The sequence below is a fragment of the Macrotis lagotis genome, chromosome 5, assembly GCF_037893015.1.
Source record: "Macrotis lagotis isolate mMagLag1 chromosome 5, bilby.v1.9.chrom.fasta, whole genome shotgun sequence".
Taxonomy (NCBI): Eukaryota; Metazoa; Chordata; class Mammalia; order Peramelemorphia; family Peramelidae; genus Macrotis; species Macrotis lagotis.
The window spans coordinates 177,932,415-177,951,641 of NC_133662.1; the positions used below are offsets into that span (position 1 = coordinate 177,932,415).

At 34.4% G+C, this 19,227-nt stretch overlaps 1 protein-coding gene across 5 annotated transcripts in view; it reads right to left on the reverse strand.

Moving 5' to 3' along the window:
• Positions 1 to 19,227, reverse strand: part of AGPAT4 (1-acylglycerol-3-phosphate O-acyltransferase 4) — a 165,740-nt gene that overhangs the window by 36,415 nt on the left and 110,098 nt on the right. For all 5 annotated transcript variants that reach the window (XM_074187993.1, XM_074187989.1, XM_074187990.1 and 2 more), the window contains one exon: positions 15,704 to 15,873. In XM_074187993.1, the coding sequence (XP_074044094.1) occupies positions 15,704 to 15,865 (162 nt within the window). In that variant the 5' untranslated portion in view covers positions 15,866 to 15,873. The remainder of the gene's footprint in view (positions 1 to 15,703; positions 15,874 to 19,227) is intronic.

Sequence of the window (19,227 nt, forward strand, 5' to 3'; positions counted from 1 at the left end):
ATAATACCTATGTCATTTGCTTCACAGGGTTAGTATGAGAATATAATGAAAGAATCTAATGTTTATATCTCAAAGTTCAAGTCTAACCACCTATAACCACTCTGGTCAAAAAAAAGTCTCAGTGATTCCCTATTAGGATAAAAGTCAAATTATTCTATTGAATATTTAAAGTGCTTCACAAACAGGTTCTAGCCTCTTTCTCTAAATTGATTACTACATTCCAAATAAAAGTAATGTGCCCTAAGTCTATCTTCCATATTCATGCCTTTGCAGACACTATCACACATGCTCAGAATGTTTCCCTTCTTCACCCCGTCTTTTGGAACCTCACATCCAAAAACATTTTGTTTTTCTTTTTCTGGGGCTATGTTATTTCCCTAGAGTAAATGGTAAGCTACTAAAGGATCCATATTGTTTTCCTTTCTTCATGTTTCCAGCTCCCAGCATGCTCAATAGCAAAACGTTGGCATGCCATAAATACTGGTTGACTTGCTGAAACTGCTTCACCAAAGCTTAAAAAAAAACATAGCTCTGTGGTTATTCAAAAATGATATTTTTGCATGTGTATGCTTTCAACTTACATTATCTTATCTACTTAAGAGGCAGATCCACAGAAAGACTCTGAGCCTGGACAGAAGTCATTTCTTTCTTTCCACATCATATTCCAACACCATCCATATTCAGCATCCTCTAATATCCATTGGTGACTAGCAGGCATAATGAACAGAGCATTAGGCATAGAGTCAGATAGACCTGAGTTCATATTCAACCTCAGGTACTCAGCAGCTATGTGACCTAGGTAAGTCATTTAATCTCTTTGCTTCAGTTGACTCATCTGTAAGATGGACATAATAGCACCTACCTCTTAGAGTGGTAATGAGGATTAATGAGATAATATTTGTAAAACATATGATAGTATATAGTTTATAGTAGGCACTTAATAAATACTAGTTTCTTTAGACATAAAGTGTTACAGTAAAAACAATTTGTAAGAGTAAGGAATAGTGTACCTGTCAGATCTCTAGGGAGAGTGAGAATTCATGACCAAACAAGAGATAAAGAACATAATGAAATATAAAATAGATCATTTTGATTATATTAAATTAAAAACTTTTGCACAAGCAAAACAAATGAAATCAAGATTAGAAGGAAAATAGAAAGCTGGGAAATATTGTTTGCAGCCAGAATCACTGATAAAGGCCTCATTTCTCAAATATATAGCAAACTGAATCAAAATTTTAAATACCAACTGATAAATGGCCAAATGATAAGACTAGGCAGTTTTTAGACAAAGAAATCAAACTTATCTGTAGGAATATGAAGAAGTGTTTTAAATCACTTTTGATTAGAGAAATGCAAATTAAAACAACTCTGAGACACCACCTCACATTTATTAGATTGTCTAATATGACAAAAAAGGAAAATGTTGGATGTTGTAGGGAATGTGGGAAAACTGGGACATTGATGCACTATTGGTGGAGTTGTGAACTGACCCAACCTTTCTGGACAGCAATTTGGAACTTATATTCAGCAATATTTCTGTTAGGTCTAGGTCCCAAAGACATCCAAAAAAAGTGGAGAAATGACCTATTTGCAAAAAGATATCAATAAGAATTCTTTATGTAGTGGTTAAGAATCAGAAATCAAAGGGATGCCTATCACTTGGGAAATGGTTAAATAAGCCATGGTATATGACTGTAATAGAAAATTATTGTACTATAAGAAATGACGAGCAGAATGATTTCAGAAAAACCTAGAAAGACTTATATGAATTGATGCATAGTGGAGTGAATAGAACTAGGAGAACTTTGTACACAGTAACAGCAATATTTTTCAATGAAGAACTGTTGAGTGACTTAGCCATTCTCAGCAATACAATTCACATTCTTTCATTTTTTACTTTTATTTGAGTTTTCTTCTACAAAATAAGATTTGAAAATGTTTAGCTTAATTGCACATGTATAATCTATATCTGATTGCTAATATCTCAGGGAGGGAAAGGAGAGATGGAGGGAAAGAATTTGGTACTCAAAACTTCAAAATTTTTTTTAAAAGATCAACTGATACTATAGGGTTATTTAATCTAAATTGGAGTTTGGGTGAAGGTGGGTACCATGATTGCAGATGTCAAATACTTCAAGAATATGAAAAAAGACAAAATTTAATCATCTTTAGCCAAGCAAGAAAAGATATAGGAAAATATGATTTAATTCCTTACAATGAAAAATGCTATTCACCTCCAGAAAGAGAACTAATGAACTCTAAGTGGGGACTGAAGCATGTTTCGTGTTTTTCTTTTCTTTTTTATTGTACTAAAGTTAATATGTAAATCTTTTATATGATTTCACATGTAAAATGTGTTTCATGCTGTTTGCTTCTTCAAATGTGGAGAGAAAGGACTAGAGGGATGGAGAGAATTGGAAAATCAAAAAAAAAAAGGTAATCCATCAGTCATTTGGGAAGTAAAGAATCCATTAGGTTAGGAAGTGGAAGCATCTTAAGTCTTAGGGAAGAAATTAACTGGTTTGGATGAAAATGTTGGCCATAAAGTAGAAAATCTACACAAGCATAATTGAGTAGACTGGGTGTGAACAACAAAATATTTATTTAAAGCCTACTATGTGCAGCTTAATCTATATTGGGTCTAGTGCTCAGGTTGTTATCTTGAAAAGGTTATATAACAGGGCAGAAAATATCTACTGCTAAAAGGATAAAAGGATAAAACTTTAAATTTTGAGGGCTAAGGTGAAAAAGCAGGTTAGGCAGAAAGGGAACTGAGAAAACAGAGCTTCATGCATAGACTTTGAGGCTTTTCTGGTCACAAGTCCCCAAATGGAATTTTCATTAAGTTGATATCTGGGTTTTCTAAAAACAAGAACTTTATAATGGTCAACACTGTCATCATAGAATCATAGCCCTAAGGCAGAAAAGGACCTCTTCAGTGACCACCTAGTCCAAACCTCTTTTTTACAAATCAACCACTGAGGCCCAGATTTGACCAAGGTCATATAAGTAGGAAGCTTTAGAAGCAAAATGCTATCTTGCTACCTTCCATGTACTATTTTGCCTCCCAAAGTCTCCAAGAACAAAAACTCAGTTTATTTCTTCCTAATGCAACCCACTAAAGGGAGGACAATCTCATTCTTCTTTACTATTTTGTCGTTCAGTTGTTTTTCAGTTATGTCTCACTACTTGTGACCCTCTTTTGAGATTTCCTTGGCACAGACACTATAGTGGTTTGTCATTTCCTCCTCCAGCTCTTTTGATAAATGAGGAAACTGAGGCAAATATGGTGATGTGACTTGCCCAGGGTCCCAAAGTTAGTATATGTTTGAGATTGGATTTGAACTAAAGCAGATGAGTTTTCCTTATTACAGGTCTGGCATTCTATTCACTGTACCACCTTGCCAACAGCCCTAACTAACCATTATAACTGTGATATAGCTATAAGGATTCTGCTGTAAGACAAACCTTGTACAAAAGAATTGATCACATATCCTTCTTCTTCTAGAAATCTGTTTGGAGGCAGCTAGATGGTGCAGTGGATAAAGTACCAACCTTGGAGTCAGAAGAACTTGAGTTCAAATTCGGTCTCAAATACTATTACCTAGCTGTGTGATCTTGGGCAAGTCACTTAACCCCATTGCCTTAAATAAATAATAAAAAATAGTTTTTAAAAAAGAAGTCTGTTTATAGTGAAGACAGTACATCATAGTATTTCTGCAACTAGATTTAAAGGTAACATAAAGTAATACTAAAATTTAAGTTTTTCCAAAGTAAAAACCTTTTTCAGTTATTGTACAAACTACAAAGTAGGAAATGAATAATTTAATGATTAAGATGACATATTTAAACAGTGCATTGTGCATAATAATTGCATGACTATATAGACACATACATATACATATACATTCATGTGCATATATTAAATATAAAATTTTAATCCTGACAAAAATTCCATAAGTAATAAACTTTTTTCTTTTAGAGATAAACTTAATTTCATCAAGGCAAAATGATAAGCTCTATGCCACATAAGCTTTTAAAACAGAAAATAATTCTAATCTCTAAAGTTTCTATCTTCAACATCAACATAGAAAACTATAGTGGTGAAGTGGAAGCAGATGTGGTGTGTGACTTAACAGAAACAAATCAAGGAAGGTCATTTTATTTGTGCTAACTAGGATGATACACACCTGACCTAATTCATTGTTTTTGTCTCCAAGTTTCTATCTTCTATCTTATCCCAACTCTGCTCTCAGAAAAAAAAATACCATAAATCATTAAACTTGGAAAAATCCCAAGGGATTGCCAAGCAAAATGAGCACCATTCCACAATTAGTCATTTGCACAAGGGACATGATGAAAACAAACCATCAAGAAATACAGCTCTCTAAGAACTTCCAAGCTCCCATACTAAAGACAATTCAAGCCATCTGCCAAAGGCAAGAACAGAACTTCATTCTCATGACGCTCACTAAGAAATATTTCAATATCACCGAACAAGGATCTTCCTCTTCCCTTCTGATTTCTGCCTTTTTGACATGTGAATAAACCTGGAGCCAGGAGGAGGAGGTGAAAACAAATAAGACTGTCATCCAAGCAGTGCTAAACAAGGCAGACCTTCAGTTTAATACCCTACCATATACTCTTTGGACTGACTTCTTGAGTGTTTTATCTTATTGTCACATCTTATCAGCTTCTTCTCTGAAACTCTTTTGACATCCTAGGATACACATACCTTTAACCAACGTTAGCTTTGAAAAAGCTTTCAGAAAGATTCAGAAAGCCATTCTAATCCTATAAACTTTCCCCAAATTAGCTGAAAGCTATCAGAAATTTCATTTTTTTAGTACTTAAGTCTTCTGGGTAAAGGACTTCTAGTGCAAAAATCTGTGGTATACATATGTGTATTTGTATGTACATACTCCTTTGTGTTTGTATGTACATACCCATTTGGGGAGGGAAGAGTGATGAATTGTGATTTAATATAAATATCTAGAAATGTCTCCAACCAATGCAAATCAGCAATGGCTCTAAAAACATAGTCTCAGAGAATTATCTCGGCAATTAAGAGTTTTGATCCATAAACATTTAATAAGTGACTAATAGGTGCTGGGAATACAAAAAAAAAATCAAAAGACACTTCCTATCCTCAAGAAATTTACAATCTAATGATTAACTGGCTAAGGAACCCATAGTTAGAATGTTTTAGATGTGGACTGGAACCCAGGTCCTCCTGACTTCAAGAATCTCTATCTAATCTGCCATGCTGCATCACGCTTACATAGTATATATGTCTACATGTGTCTAGAAATATGCTTAAGAGGAAGAACAACTTGGTCATGGTCTTACAGTCAGGAAGGCCTGGTTGTTAGTCCTGGACTGTGTGATCTCAGACAATTCAATTTATCTATTAGTGCCTCAAACAACTTAATGGACTATAAGTTGAAGATCAGGTGCTGAATTTCTATAGGGGAAGTTTTCTATATTGGAGTTCCCAACAAAGAGATGTCAAATACTTAATGCTGCAATCAGGTAGGGGCTCCACTTCAGATAACTGGAAAATGTTTAACAAAATGACTAAAAAGATAACAAAAACAGATAATATTTTTTAAGTCAGTGTAACTCCCAAAGGGATTGGTTTTTATTTACTTGACACCAATTCTCTATATTAATGAAATCATAGATCTGGACCAAATATAAAATTTAATGAGTCTATTATAGTGAAATCCTCTTTTCTCTTTTCCTCCCCCCCCACTTTGGTAAAACAAATCCAAAATCTTTCCTACCTCCCATTAATAACATTACCATGTTAGAATATAACATTCTTGACTGTAATCTAAATTCTTTTGCCTTCTAAGAATATCATATGCCAAGGTCTGTGCTCCTTTAAGGTAGAAGCTGCTAACTCTTGTGTGATCCTGACTGTGGATCCATTATATTTGAACTATTTCATCCTAGTTGCTTGTATTATTTTCTCTTTGAACTGCAACTCTGAAATTTAGCTAAAGTAATCCTTGGTAGGTTTTATTTTGGGCTCTCTTTCAGGAGATGTAACATAAATTCGTTCAATTTCTATTTTACTTTATAAAATATAATGTCTAGGCTACTTTTGATTATGGCTTTCAGATACTCCAATAATTCTTAAATTATCTCTCCTCACTCTATTTTCAAATCAGTTGCTTTTCCAATGAGACATTTCACATAATCTTCTATTTTTTCATTCTTCTGATGTTATTTTATTGTTGATATCTCATAGAGTTATTAGCTTCCATTTGCCCAATTCTAATTTTCTTCATTGAATTTTTGGACCTCTTTTCCCATTTGACTAATTTTTATTTCTAAGAGGTTTTTTTTCCCCAAGAAGATTTTTCTGCCTCTTTTCCCTTTAGGTCAATTCTTCTTTAAGATATTATTTTCTTAAGACCTTTTTGTGCCTCTTTTACAAATATCACTCTCATTGTTTTTCCTAATTTTTTTCTCTTCCACTCTTATCTCTTTCTTTAACTCTCCCAGGAATTATTGTTGGCCTTAGGTACAATTGGCATTTTTCTTTGAGGCCTTGCTGGTAGCTGTTTGAATTCTTCCAAGTTTGTGTCTTGATCTTCCTTGCCACCATAATAGCTTTTAATGGCCAAGTTCTTTTTGTTATTGAAGTTTGCTTATTTTCCCAACCTCTTTCTTGATTTGAGCTTCATGTTAAAAGTGGGCTCTATTCAGTTATTTTTTGATGTCTTACAAGTTTTTGGTGCTTCTCATGTGCTTTTCTGGTCTGTGCTCTGGTCTTTACACAGCCCTGCAGTCACAAGTGTTAGTGCTCTTCTTTGTCTTGGAACTGTGACCAGTGTCTTTTACTAGGTCCCCTACCTTGTGACTGACCACAAGTACTCCTTTCTGTCCTGTCTTCATATACTTTCTTTTTTTAACTTTATTTAAGGCAATGGGATTGAGTGACTTTCCCAAGGCCGTATAGCTAGGTAATTGTTAAGTGTCTGAGGTCAAATTTGAACTCAGGTCCTCTTGCCTCTAGGGTCAGTGCTCTATCCACTATACCACCCAGCAGTGGATATCCTTTTGATCCCAATTCTGAAAAATAAGCTTTGTTTTCAGACCAAGACAACATGAAGTTTTTCTTCTTGCACACTGTAAAATGCATTATTGTTGAAAATGCTATAAAATATACTACTTTCAGTAGAAAAAAGGTTTTCCTGTCATAAGAATGTCACCAAAAAAATCCCATCATTTATATGACAGGACTATCATCACTATTTATGGACTATGTGGCACTAAATTAATACAATATTTTGCCAAATGGAAAAACAGATGTATTTATGAGTTAGTGATTTCAACTTGCATCTTTAAAATTACATAGAAAATTTTCACAATCTATATCAAAACTACCATGTATTTTTTTTGTATCAAATTCCCCTTTCTGGTATGAGAAGGCTAGGTAATATCTATGCATCTTAATAATGGGAAAAACCTCTAAAATCTCAATAAGTCAGAACTTGTGTCTGCCACCCAAATGTACCCATGAAATATATTTGAGAGAGGGAGGAAAGGAAGAAGGAAGGGAGGGATAGGGGATTGATAGACAGGCAGGCAAAGAGAGACAGAGAGAGAGAGAGAGAGAGAGAGAGAGAGAGAGATGGGGCAAAGATAGTGAAAAATGCACTGGATTTGAATTCAATAGATCTTAGTTTAAATTCTAGTATTTAGTATGACTTTAGGTAACTAGTCAACTAACTATAGTGGGTATTTGTTTCCTGACTGATAGAATAGGTCAGGATCAGATGACATGTTTGGTCTCTTTCTATGTTAAGACTTTGATAAATTTTTGTATATTCTAATTCCCCAAAGACCAAAATTAAATAAATATAATAGATATCATAAATAACATCTGTTATGCAGTACAATGTATTATGCATTATGAAATGAATTATCATCTCAGGAGGAAGAAAAAATTCAAGGAGAAAACTAATTTTATAGCATTTCAGAAATAGGGGAGACAATTTGGAACAGCCTTAGTGTTCTGACATTAAAGGCATATTCTGCCTTTATGAAGAACCTATTTATATGACAGAAACTGTTCTAAGTGCTAACAAAAACAATCTTTCTTACTCACCCTCAAAGACAAAGAACTATGTGCAAGCGAGCAACATACAGGATAAATGAGAGGTAATCAATAGATGAAAGGCACTAGCATTAAGGGAAATCAGAAAATCTTTCCTGCTGAAGGTGGAATTTTAGCTAGAACTTGAAAGTCAGGAGGTGTAGATGGAGGTAGGAAATCCATGGAGGGACAATAGAAAGGACACTAACTCTGGAATTAAAAGATCTTTGTTGAAATCTGCCACTCTCATGTTTACTGCCTATGTGACTTTGGGCAAGTAATTTAACCTTCCTGGGCCTCAATTTCTTCCTCTAAAATTAAGAGGCCTACATGACCTGTAAGAAACTTTCTGGTTCTAAATCTATGATTCTATGCTCTACCCAATGCAATAGAAGACTTTTCAGTTTTTAAAATATTTTGGGGGGTCACCAATCCCCATCCAAACTATATTTATAGTATCCCTCTCATTGAAGGACCAGATTAGCTCCTTTTTCCAATCACACGTATCATTGATGAGATCCTTTTTGCTTTCACAAGATATCTACTAAAATGATGAATATCATTTAAACAGCAATGATGCTGTTTTCTACTACTTTTAAAGGTCACAAAAATTAACCCACCACTTTGTAATATTGACATTTGATACTGATGTCAACACAAAACTCTTAGTGGCATCCAATGATTATTGGGCAAAAATGCTTCTTCCTACATGTAGAAGTTCCCTTGACAGAAAAAAAATATCCTTATGGTTTCTATCATATCAGGTTCATTTTCCAATAAAGACTACTACTAATTCTCCCTTTAATAATTTCAGGTCTTTATACTATTTCAGATTGATGCCTGTTCCATATAAGTCGCTCACTTAATAATAACTGGCAAAGTATCAGCCAGGGCAATTACGTGGTAAGTGGATAGAGTGCCAGGCCTGAAGTCAGGAAAAATCTTGGTGAGTTCACATTTGGCCTTAGACACTTGCTATATGTGTGCTCCTAGACAAGTTACTTAATGCTGTTTGCCTCAAATGCTCATCTATAAAATAAGCTAGAGAATGAAATGTCAAATCCAGTATCTTTGCCAAGAAAATCCCAAATAGAGTAACTGAAGAGTTGGACATGACTGAAAAAAAAATGCAACAACAACAACAAAAGTATCAGATATTTGAATATTTTTCTTTTGGTAGAGAAAGAGGAAAATGATTTATCCTGTTGCTAAAGGCTATTTGAAAAAGACAGCTGTGATTTAGGAGACTTTTTAAAATAGCATTTCAACAAGAAATCCCAAAGCATGTGAGAGTATTATTGAGCAATGGTTCCCACACTTCCATGGCACTTTAAGCTACTTTGAAAGACTTAAGAAGCTTGATCAATGCAGTGATAAACTATGATTCCGGAGTAGCATTTTACCATTCTCCTGAAAGAGAAGAGAGGGGCAAGAAATGCAGATGATACAAAGTTCAGATGAAAAAGTTAGATATTTATTTTGTTTCATTTGTTTTGAAACATATTTGTTACAAGGATTTTATTTTTCTTTTTTCAGTGGGAGAAGCCTTGTTTGAAGGGGAAATTTTAATGCTTGGTAATTGGCGACAAAGATAAAATATAAGTTAAAAAAGAAAGAATACTATTGAGCACTGATCACCAAACTTTCAAGTCAATTAATTTTGATAAGAAATAAAAAGACCATGTCCAACTTGTAAAAAATGCTCACCAGAATTGATAGACTTGTGCTGCTTTTCATGAAACATCAATTCAATATAACTTAATAAATATGTATTATAATCTTATTATGCATGGTGAACAAGTAGAGATACAAAATTTTTGTTGCCTTGGTTGACTTTAAGAAAGTCTTTCTATAATTTAATCAGTGTGGTTCTATAATCTTCTATCACAGTTTAGTAGACAACCTTTTTGAATGTCTGTAATAAAAACAAATCAGCACCTGATAGCTAAATTTCTGGTAATAAGCACCAATGATGAGTGAATTGATTAAGTCTGTGCTTGGATACAGGCCCATATTCTATTGCTTAGTCTGCTGAGTAAATCTTTCTAATGTAGCAGAACCAGACACAGATTCAGAGAAACAAATTATTCAAGTTAGGCAGACCTCAAAAGATACATAGTCCTATAATACCCATAAGTGGTCTCCAATGAATGGGTACCTCCTGGGTCAATGTGTAACATTTTATAGGAAAACCCTAACTGCTGGGAAGTTTTCCTTTATATTTCAACCTAAATCTACCACACTACAATTTATACTCCTTGATTCTCAGAAGACAAGGATGACAAGTTTATTCTTTAAGTACTTGAAGTCTTTTATTATAACCTCGATTCCTGTTCTCAAGACTCGACCTGCCCTGGTCCCTCCAATTAATCCTTATTTGGCATAATTGCTGTTTTGTCCATCATTCCCATTACTTTCCTCTAGAATCTAAAAGGATTATTATACCGGGGTCCATAAATTTTTAATGATTATGTTGATGACAGAGACAAAATGACAGATTGGGGGTAGTCTCCTAACCTTTCCCTCCAAACAGTTTTTAAAACAATAGCTCAAATCAAGTTTTGGAGTGGCAGAGACAGCAAAAAGATGGAGTAAGGCATTTTTCTGTTCTCAGAGAACTTAAGAGATCAGCAGGAAACATCTTTGACACCCAGGGTGAAGGTCTGATTAGAAAAGACTACAGAAGCAGTGATTGAAGCAGCAGTGGCAGCTTCAGGAATTCTTGGCCTAGAGATGGAGATGGGAGATGGGGTTAGACAACTGGTCAGAAGGAGATTACAGGGGATTATTTTCTGACACTGATTAGCCATTCTCCATGGGCACAGTTCCAGGGCAGAGAGGAGTTCTTGGGGGTCACTCACAAGAAAGCAAGGACCTTGATCACTGTTGCAAAGCAAAAATCACAGATGTAAAGTAAACATTCATCTGCAGGGACCAGAGGTCCTTCCTAGACACCAGAATGCATACTAGGAGAGTAGTAACTACACCTTTACCAGGATCATACCATGTTGGAAGCACCAAAAATTTATAGACCCCCAAAACTAGCTCTGAAAACAATAGCATAAAAAAGCTTAAAGCTTGGCATAGTACCTTCCCACTGCAAGATAAACAGCCCCCAGCTTTAACATAAAATTCAAAGTCAATAAATCAAGAAACAATTAAAACAAAGTCAAAAGACAAAAAAAAAATAGAAGAAAATACGAACGTCTCATTGAAGAAACAATTAACTTGGAAAACATTTTAAGAAGAGATAAGTTAAGAATTATTGTATTACCTGAAAACTATGATCAAAACAGCCTAGATATTATATTTCAAGCAATTATCAAGGGAAAACTGTACCAATATCTTAGACCTAGAGGGTAAAATAAAAATTGAAAGCATCCTCTGATCACTTCCTGAAAGAGATTCCCAAATGAAAACTTCCAAGGATTATTATAACCAAATTCTAGAACTTCCAGCCAAAGAGAAATACTTCAAGGAGCAAGAAAGATATAATTCAAATATCATGGAGCCAAAAGTCAGAATCCCGTAAGACCTAGAAGCTTCCTCCTTAAGTGATGATGATTATAATGTTTGTCCTTTGTTCTCGAAGAAGACTGTGACATCAGGGAGGTGCTGCCATGACAAGCAAGTAAGTGAACTGGATTTAAGTAAAAGGGTGCTATGTCAAGTTACAAGGCTTTCTCTTCCAGAGCCATCTGGATCCAGTCATAGATATGAATCAGGACTATTGGAGATGGTCCTGGGTGACAGGCAATGAGGGTTAAGTGACTTGCCCAAGGTCATACAGCTAATAAGTATCTCAGGCCAGATTCAAACTCAGAATATGCACTAGAAGAAGAGGAATGGCAGATAAGAGCAGGCTTCAGTCAGAAGCAAAATAAACTTTTGAGGAGTGGTAGAGGGGAGAGAGAGAGAGAGAGAGAGAGAGAGAGAGAGAGAGAGAGAGAGAGAGAGAGAGAGAGAGAGAGAGAAGGAAAATGAAGAAAATGGGATGAAGGGAAATATAGTGTTAGAAATCATAACTGTGAATATGAATGGAATATGAATGGAATGAACTCAGGAATAAAATAGAAGCAGATTTCAGAATGGATAAGAAGCCATAATCCAACAATGTTATTTACAAGAGAAACACCTGAAACAGAAAGACATATATACAGTTAAAAGAGAGGGCTGCTGCAGCAATCTTAGGAACAGTAAGAGTCAAAAGAGAATTAATTAATAGAGATAAACAAGGAAACTACATTTTGCTAAAAGTTAACCATAGACAATGAAGAGTAAGAGCAAAGAATTTTTACAAGTTTCTCTGATAGGGAGAATCCCCATTTCTCAAATACATAATAAGTATAATACTGAGTTAAATTTATAAAAAAAAATGGGAACAATTTCTTAATCAATAAATATTCAAAGGCTATGAACAACTAGTTTCTAGTGGAAGAAATCAAAGCTATCAATGATCATATAAAAAACACTAAATCACTATGGAAAGACAAAACAATTCTGAAGAAACATTTCATATCAACCAGAAATGACAAATGCTGGAGGGATGAGGGAAAAACTGGTACACTAATGAACTATTCATGCAGTTGTAAGCTAGTCCAACCATTCTGGAAAAAAAACTGGAACTTTCCCAAAAGGCTAGGAAACTGTGCATAACTTTTTACCGCTAGGTCTGTATCCTAAAAAGATCCAAGAATAAAAGAAAAGGACCTGTACATATAAAAATATACATAGCAGCTCTTTTTGTGGAGGCAAAGAATTGGAAGTCAAAGTGATGCTCATCAATTGTGGACTAGCTGATCAAGTTGGAGCATAAGTTTGTGATGACATATTATTGTGCTGTAAGAAATGATGAAAGATGTGGTTCCAGAAAAATATGGCAAAATCTGTATGAATTGAGGCAAAGTAAAGTGAGAATAATTGGGAGATCATAGTGCACAAGAACAGCAATACTTTAATGAGGATCATTTGTGCTATTCTGATCAATGCAATGATCCAAGACAATTTCAGGGGATTCATGATGAAAAAAATGCTGTCCACCTCTATCGAGAAAACCGAAAAACTCTAGTTTTCTTTCTTTATATTTCCTTTTTGCTTTATTTTTTGAAACATGACCAACATGGGGATATGTTTTGTCTGATTTCACATGTATAGTTAATACTATATTGCTTGCTTTTTCAGTGGGTGGAAGAGGGGATAGGACAGGGAGAGAATTTTAAAAGAAAACAATGTTAAAAATAAATAATAATTTTTAAAAGACTACATTGAAAACTGCATGTTAATATAACTGACTTTCTTTATAATCTTATGTATTTTATTTAATGTACTTAAAACCATTATTTTGAGAAGGGTCCATAGGCTTCACGAAAAGGGTCTTGTCACAATAAGTACAAGAACCAAAGGAGTTCAGGTATACCTCAGTTTCTAAATATCCTTTGTGAAATATAATGGCCATTGTATTTGAAATATAATTTGGAATATAAACCTGATATATAATATAGAATCTGAAATATAATATATAAAATCTGAAATATCCAATATATAAAGCAACATTAGAAGGGGCCTGACCAATCCAGAGTACAGTGAAATGGGACTGTCAGTAACCTTGTTCTGAATGCTGAGTCTCTATTTATGTAACCAAGGATTATGTTAGCTTTCCTGGCTGCAGTTCACACTAGTGACTCATTTTTAATGCTTTGCAGCCCACCAAAACCCCAAATAATTTTCAGAGAAATTGTTTTCTAGCCATGATTGTATTCCTCTTGTACTAGCATTTTACCTGGATAGCCTTTGAAAAACTAGGAGTCCCTTCATGCATCAGCAAGGCATTGGAGTGGGACTTAATTCATAAAATGCCCCTACTTATTTAAATAAGACACTAAGACATTCATGGGCAGACTTTCCCACAAATCAGCTATTGATGCTGGGCATAATTCCATCCAGCTACATGGCAATTACTGAAGAAGAATTTTCTCATATGTGTCCAGAGTTGAAAAAAAGGCAAGGCAGCTTTGAAAGCCATTAAAAGCAATGTTTTATCTGTCACAAAATGGAGTTGTCATTCCTTACAAATTTCTGTGTCATTCTGCCTTTTTTGTGTATTTTTGGGTCTCTTTATGTTTGCATTTAACTGTCTGTTTCTATATTAATATTTCTCTATACTTCTCTTTAACTTTCTTATGCTTGCCCCTCCCTTGAACTGTCCTCTCTCTACTAGCTTGATTTCTTCCTCTTTCCCTTGAGGCCAGAATATGGAACTGGAAATAATGTTTATATTTGCCTCACTAAAAATTGCAAGCCAAACCAAAAATATACTATAAAGTCATAACCTGTGATAGAACTGGTTTGGAAATTTCCTTGATTAATATAGATCATGTCCAATCTATAACCAATTTAGCAAGTTGCCTGAGGCCTTGAAGGGGAAGTAGCCTGCCAGTAATCACTTGGGTGATAAACTTTAACCTAGAACTAAAAGTCCTGGCTTCTTTTCATTATTTCACACAATCTTAGAGAAGCAACTAAACATTTTTATACATGTGGTTATCAAATGATCTTTTTTTCTATGAGCCACTGATAGGAAGAATGTTCTAATTCTTAATTAAAGCATAAACATTGTCATATTATAAACAGCATGAGCTCCTTGAAAGAAGGGATAGTCTTACTTTTCTATTATATCTCCCAGCACTTAGAACTGGGTTTTTTACATGAGAAACATGAAGTAAAAACTTTTTTCATTCATTCATTCACTCAGAGTAAAGAGCAGCCAAGAAGATGGCTCTCAAAAACTATATTTTGAAGATCAGTGCTCAATAAGCTCAAATCACACTAAAATAGATTAGATGCTCCAAGTATGATTGAATTGGTCAATGAGGTCATTTTGATATAAAGGGAAACCTTCACAATGTGAAAATAATTTCACAGATAGCTCAAAACAGAACTAAATTCAGGATTCAGATTCATGATTATCTTAGGTTGCTGGAAGTTTTGATTCACTTTGGACTGAATGGTAGAGGCAGGAATGAATCAGACCTCTCAGTTTCATTTTCATTCAGTTCTTTTGTGGGAACATGGTTTGACACAATGACTGACCATCTAAATGAGAAAAGGAACAAAGGAGGAAAGGAGGAAGGGAAGGATATCAATTCACAGCAACTCAACAAAAAGAATTAAAACTTTTTTTTCCTTCAAGACAAAAGTGGAATGTTGCATTTCCTTGACCACAGAAGTTTTACATTTTATTGCAAGCAAGACAACTTATATTTTCTTCTCTGACTTAGGGACTCTTTCAGGTATTTTTCATAAGAATTTAAAAAGAATATTATCATGTGGGTAATATGTGCCCCTCCATATATAACCCAGTACAAGTGACTAATCTCCTTCCTACTTCTTTTGTCCTCTTTTATAAAAATATATTTCTCCAAGTACCCAAGTATCAGCAGGGAATACTGTATGAGCTTATTAAAAGAATATTTCATTAATAGATCCATTATAGTCACTTCCAGAAATTCTCAACAAATTGGAGAGGAAAATCAAATAATATTAATGAATAAGAATAAATTATCTCATTTGACCCAAGATAAAATGACTCACCCCTAAGATCCCAAATCGTTCAGAAAAGTTCCAACCACAGAGAAAGTCGATTTCAAAGTTGTGGTTAAGGATTACGATGGCATTTTCCTTCCCATACTTGCCATAATCCTTGGGATCAGTGTAGAGTGTGCATTGAGTACCTGACCACCATTCCAGCAGCATCACCAACTCTGGAACAAAGCACAACAAACAGAAACATTTAGTGAATGTCTGGTAACTAAAAGTCCTTTATACTGCTGAGTAAAACTGGATACCTTGCTTTACAATCCTACTTTATGAGTAAAGCATCCACTTCAGAGATAGGAGGTTCATCCTATATTTTGCAACATTCAAGTCCAAGAATCAGGCATAAAATGATTTCAAAGTAGCAGAAAAAGAAGAGAGAACCTGTGCAATCATCTCCAAGGAGATGGGAAGCCTCTGAGATGATAAGCTTTCTTTCTTTGACTAAGCACCTAAGGGAGTGGCAATAAAGCAGAAATCTTGGTTCCATCAATAGTATGTGCCTTCTTGTTTCTTGAGCTCTAAAAGAACAAGGTGAGATGATGTATGACACTTTTTATTTCCTGGGAAATGACTAATTGGAATGCTTACAAACTCCACCAAAGACGAATAAATGCTCTGTTTTTCTTTGCTACTTAAAACACTTGATAGTGCTAGGAATTACAAAATGGAAGAGGAGAGAGGAAGCGGAAACATTTTTTAAATGAGACTTGAAGGTAAATTTAGCATAAACAAATAGCAAAGGTGTGAGTAAGATTCCTTAGAATCAGAATCCAGGAGTTCTTCTCCTACAGTATTGCTCTGTGATACTGTATTCTCACAGACTATGAAAAAAGAGTGATAGACACACTAGACAAGAACAACCCTAAATCTGGAGTTCTTTGGTCCATAATTGACAAGCACATCTTAACAGCTGGGAATCACTAGAAACTCATAAAGACCTTCTATTAAGGCTTATGACATGTGTTGGTCCAAAGGAATCCCATACCATGGAAATAACAAAACTTTAGGAAGCAACAGATTCATAGGGTGAAGGATTTATCACAATGTACCTAAGCGAAAGAGTAGTTAATTAGAATTAAGATCCTTATAGTTTACAAATAACACATAGAACTTCTGATGACATCTTTTTTAAAAAAAAATCTCATGTCAATCATCATTTTTTACATGGAACTTTTCCTGATTGACCCCATATACAACTGCTTATGGGAGTCTACATTTCAAGATGGAAGGATTTTTAGAGACAACCTATTCAACACCCTCTTCCACAATGAGGAAACTGACAGCCAAATGCACACAAGTAATAAGTGATAGAAGAAGAACTCAAAACTACTGCTCTGTCCCCTGATAGAGGGTAAGTTCCTTGAGGGCAAACCTATAGAGTAGACTTACTCATAAGATGATAATTCAACAATAATAACTTTAAAAATTCTACACCATCTGTCAAGAGTATTTCATTATTAAAAGGCGAAAAGGAATATAGAATCTATATCTCCATTACTCTCAAAGCTGTTTTGATCACTGGTTTATGAAGCACACTCTTAAAGAGAGACAGAATCAAGAGATTTATAGAAGGCATTTCCAACACTTCTGATTGCTCCTCACTTTTCTATAACTCAAGAAGCTATTCCTTGACAGAATTTCTTATCCTGCTTTTTCAGAATTATATATTAGGTAATTAGATATGAATATATTGGTAGACACATAGATGATAGATAGCTGACAGATATCAGATGAAAGACGAAAGATAGAGTTAGGTAGATAGATGGGCAACTAGATGGCACAGTGGCTAGTGTCAAGTCTGTAGTCAGAAAGACTCATCCTTCCGAGTTCAAATCTGGCTTCAGACACTTTCTGTGTCACATAACCCTGATTAACTCGTTTCTTCATCTATAAAATGAACTAGAAAAGGAAATGGCAAGGGGATTCTTGAGATGAATATAGTCTTGAAAATTGTAGTTATACATACACAGGGTAATTCTATAGGATATAAAGATATCTATTTGAACATCTAATCTTGCTCTTGAGAGAAAAAAGCTATTTATCTGAAGTTTGAGAATCACTGACAAACTATAGAAACAGTATCCTTGCCTACTCCAACTGTCCTTACTCCTAATCTTTGTCAATGGTGGTGGTAAATTTTTTACTTTTTGAAAATTTAATCTCAATATATCAATACTTTTTTCAAGAAATACCATGGCAAATTTCCATATGAGAAAAGAATTCCAACTGTAGGCCCTTTTATTGCAAACAGTGCCTAGGACAGCAAAGTTCTAGGGATAACAAAGAATATGGAGAGTCATTTGAAGTATATTGTATTTTATTAATTCCAAAACAGCATGACACAGAATCCCCATAGGTTCAACCAACAGATTATATCATTAACACGAGCACACTATAGTTTCCCACATGCATCTTGCCAAAAGGCTTCTGGCTTTATTGAATGATTGTCAAAATATCAAGTTGTATTCTTCATCAGTTATTCTTCTGAGAATATTTGAGGATAAAGTGAAAAACATTTATCTCAAAACTAAAAAACTATTATGATTAAATGATATAAATCATTATTTATTAGTGGGATAAATTAAGAACTGACAGACTTGAATGGCAGCAAAATAGTCTCTTTTTTCTTGTTTTTTTGTGACTTTCAAATACTGGAAAGAAAAAAATGAATGAATGAATGAACTCTGTGAGTATGACTTTTCTGGGCCTTGGTTTCTAGTGTAAATAAAATGATAGAATAATTAGTCAAACACTAAGTAATCTTTCTGCCATTATTATACTATTCTTCAATTTTATGTACCTTTGTGTAGATACATCTTTCTCTAACCATCACTATAGATATATCTATGTGAATATGATCAGTAAGAGAACAAGAATTCCAAAGTTCCACCTGCCTGAAATCTAATAACTGGTAAATTCAGTCAGTTCCATGTCATACAGACCAAAAGACTAGTTGAGTCAACTCTCAAATTTTTGCACATTTACTGTGACATTCACAGAGTATAGGCTCCCAGGTACCAATAAAAACATTCACTGTTTCCCCCATAGGGAGTATTGTGCTGGTTTCTTATGGGTTAAACTCTATTCTCAGTTTCTTTAAGCTTAAGGGCTTTTATCCCAGGTGGGTTCTTAGATACCAAAAGCAAATTTTAAATACATAAATGAAAGACAATTCTTAGAGTGGTGTCAGCAGTAAATGTGGAACTGTTCTGGATGATTTAAAAAAAGCATCCAAGAAGTTACCTTAGTGTCTTATTTTCTTCTAGCTTCCTAAAACTACTTCCAGGGGGAAATATGATTTTAAGTTTTCCTAAACTAAAAATATTTCATCATTTTACACACACACACACACACAAATCACATAATGTAAAGAAATCTTCAAAAAGATAGGTAAACCAAATGCAATTACAGATTTTCATTCCCTCATGCTTCTATTTCTACTGAAGACAGAAATTCTTAATCTAGGATTCAGGGAACAGAATCTGGATGGAATTTTTAAAAAAAATTTATTTTCACTA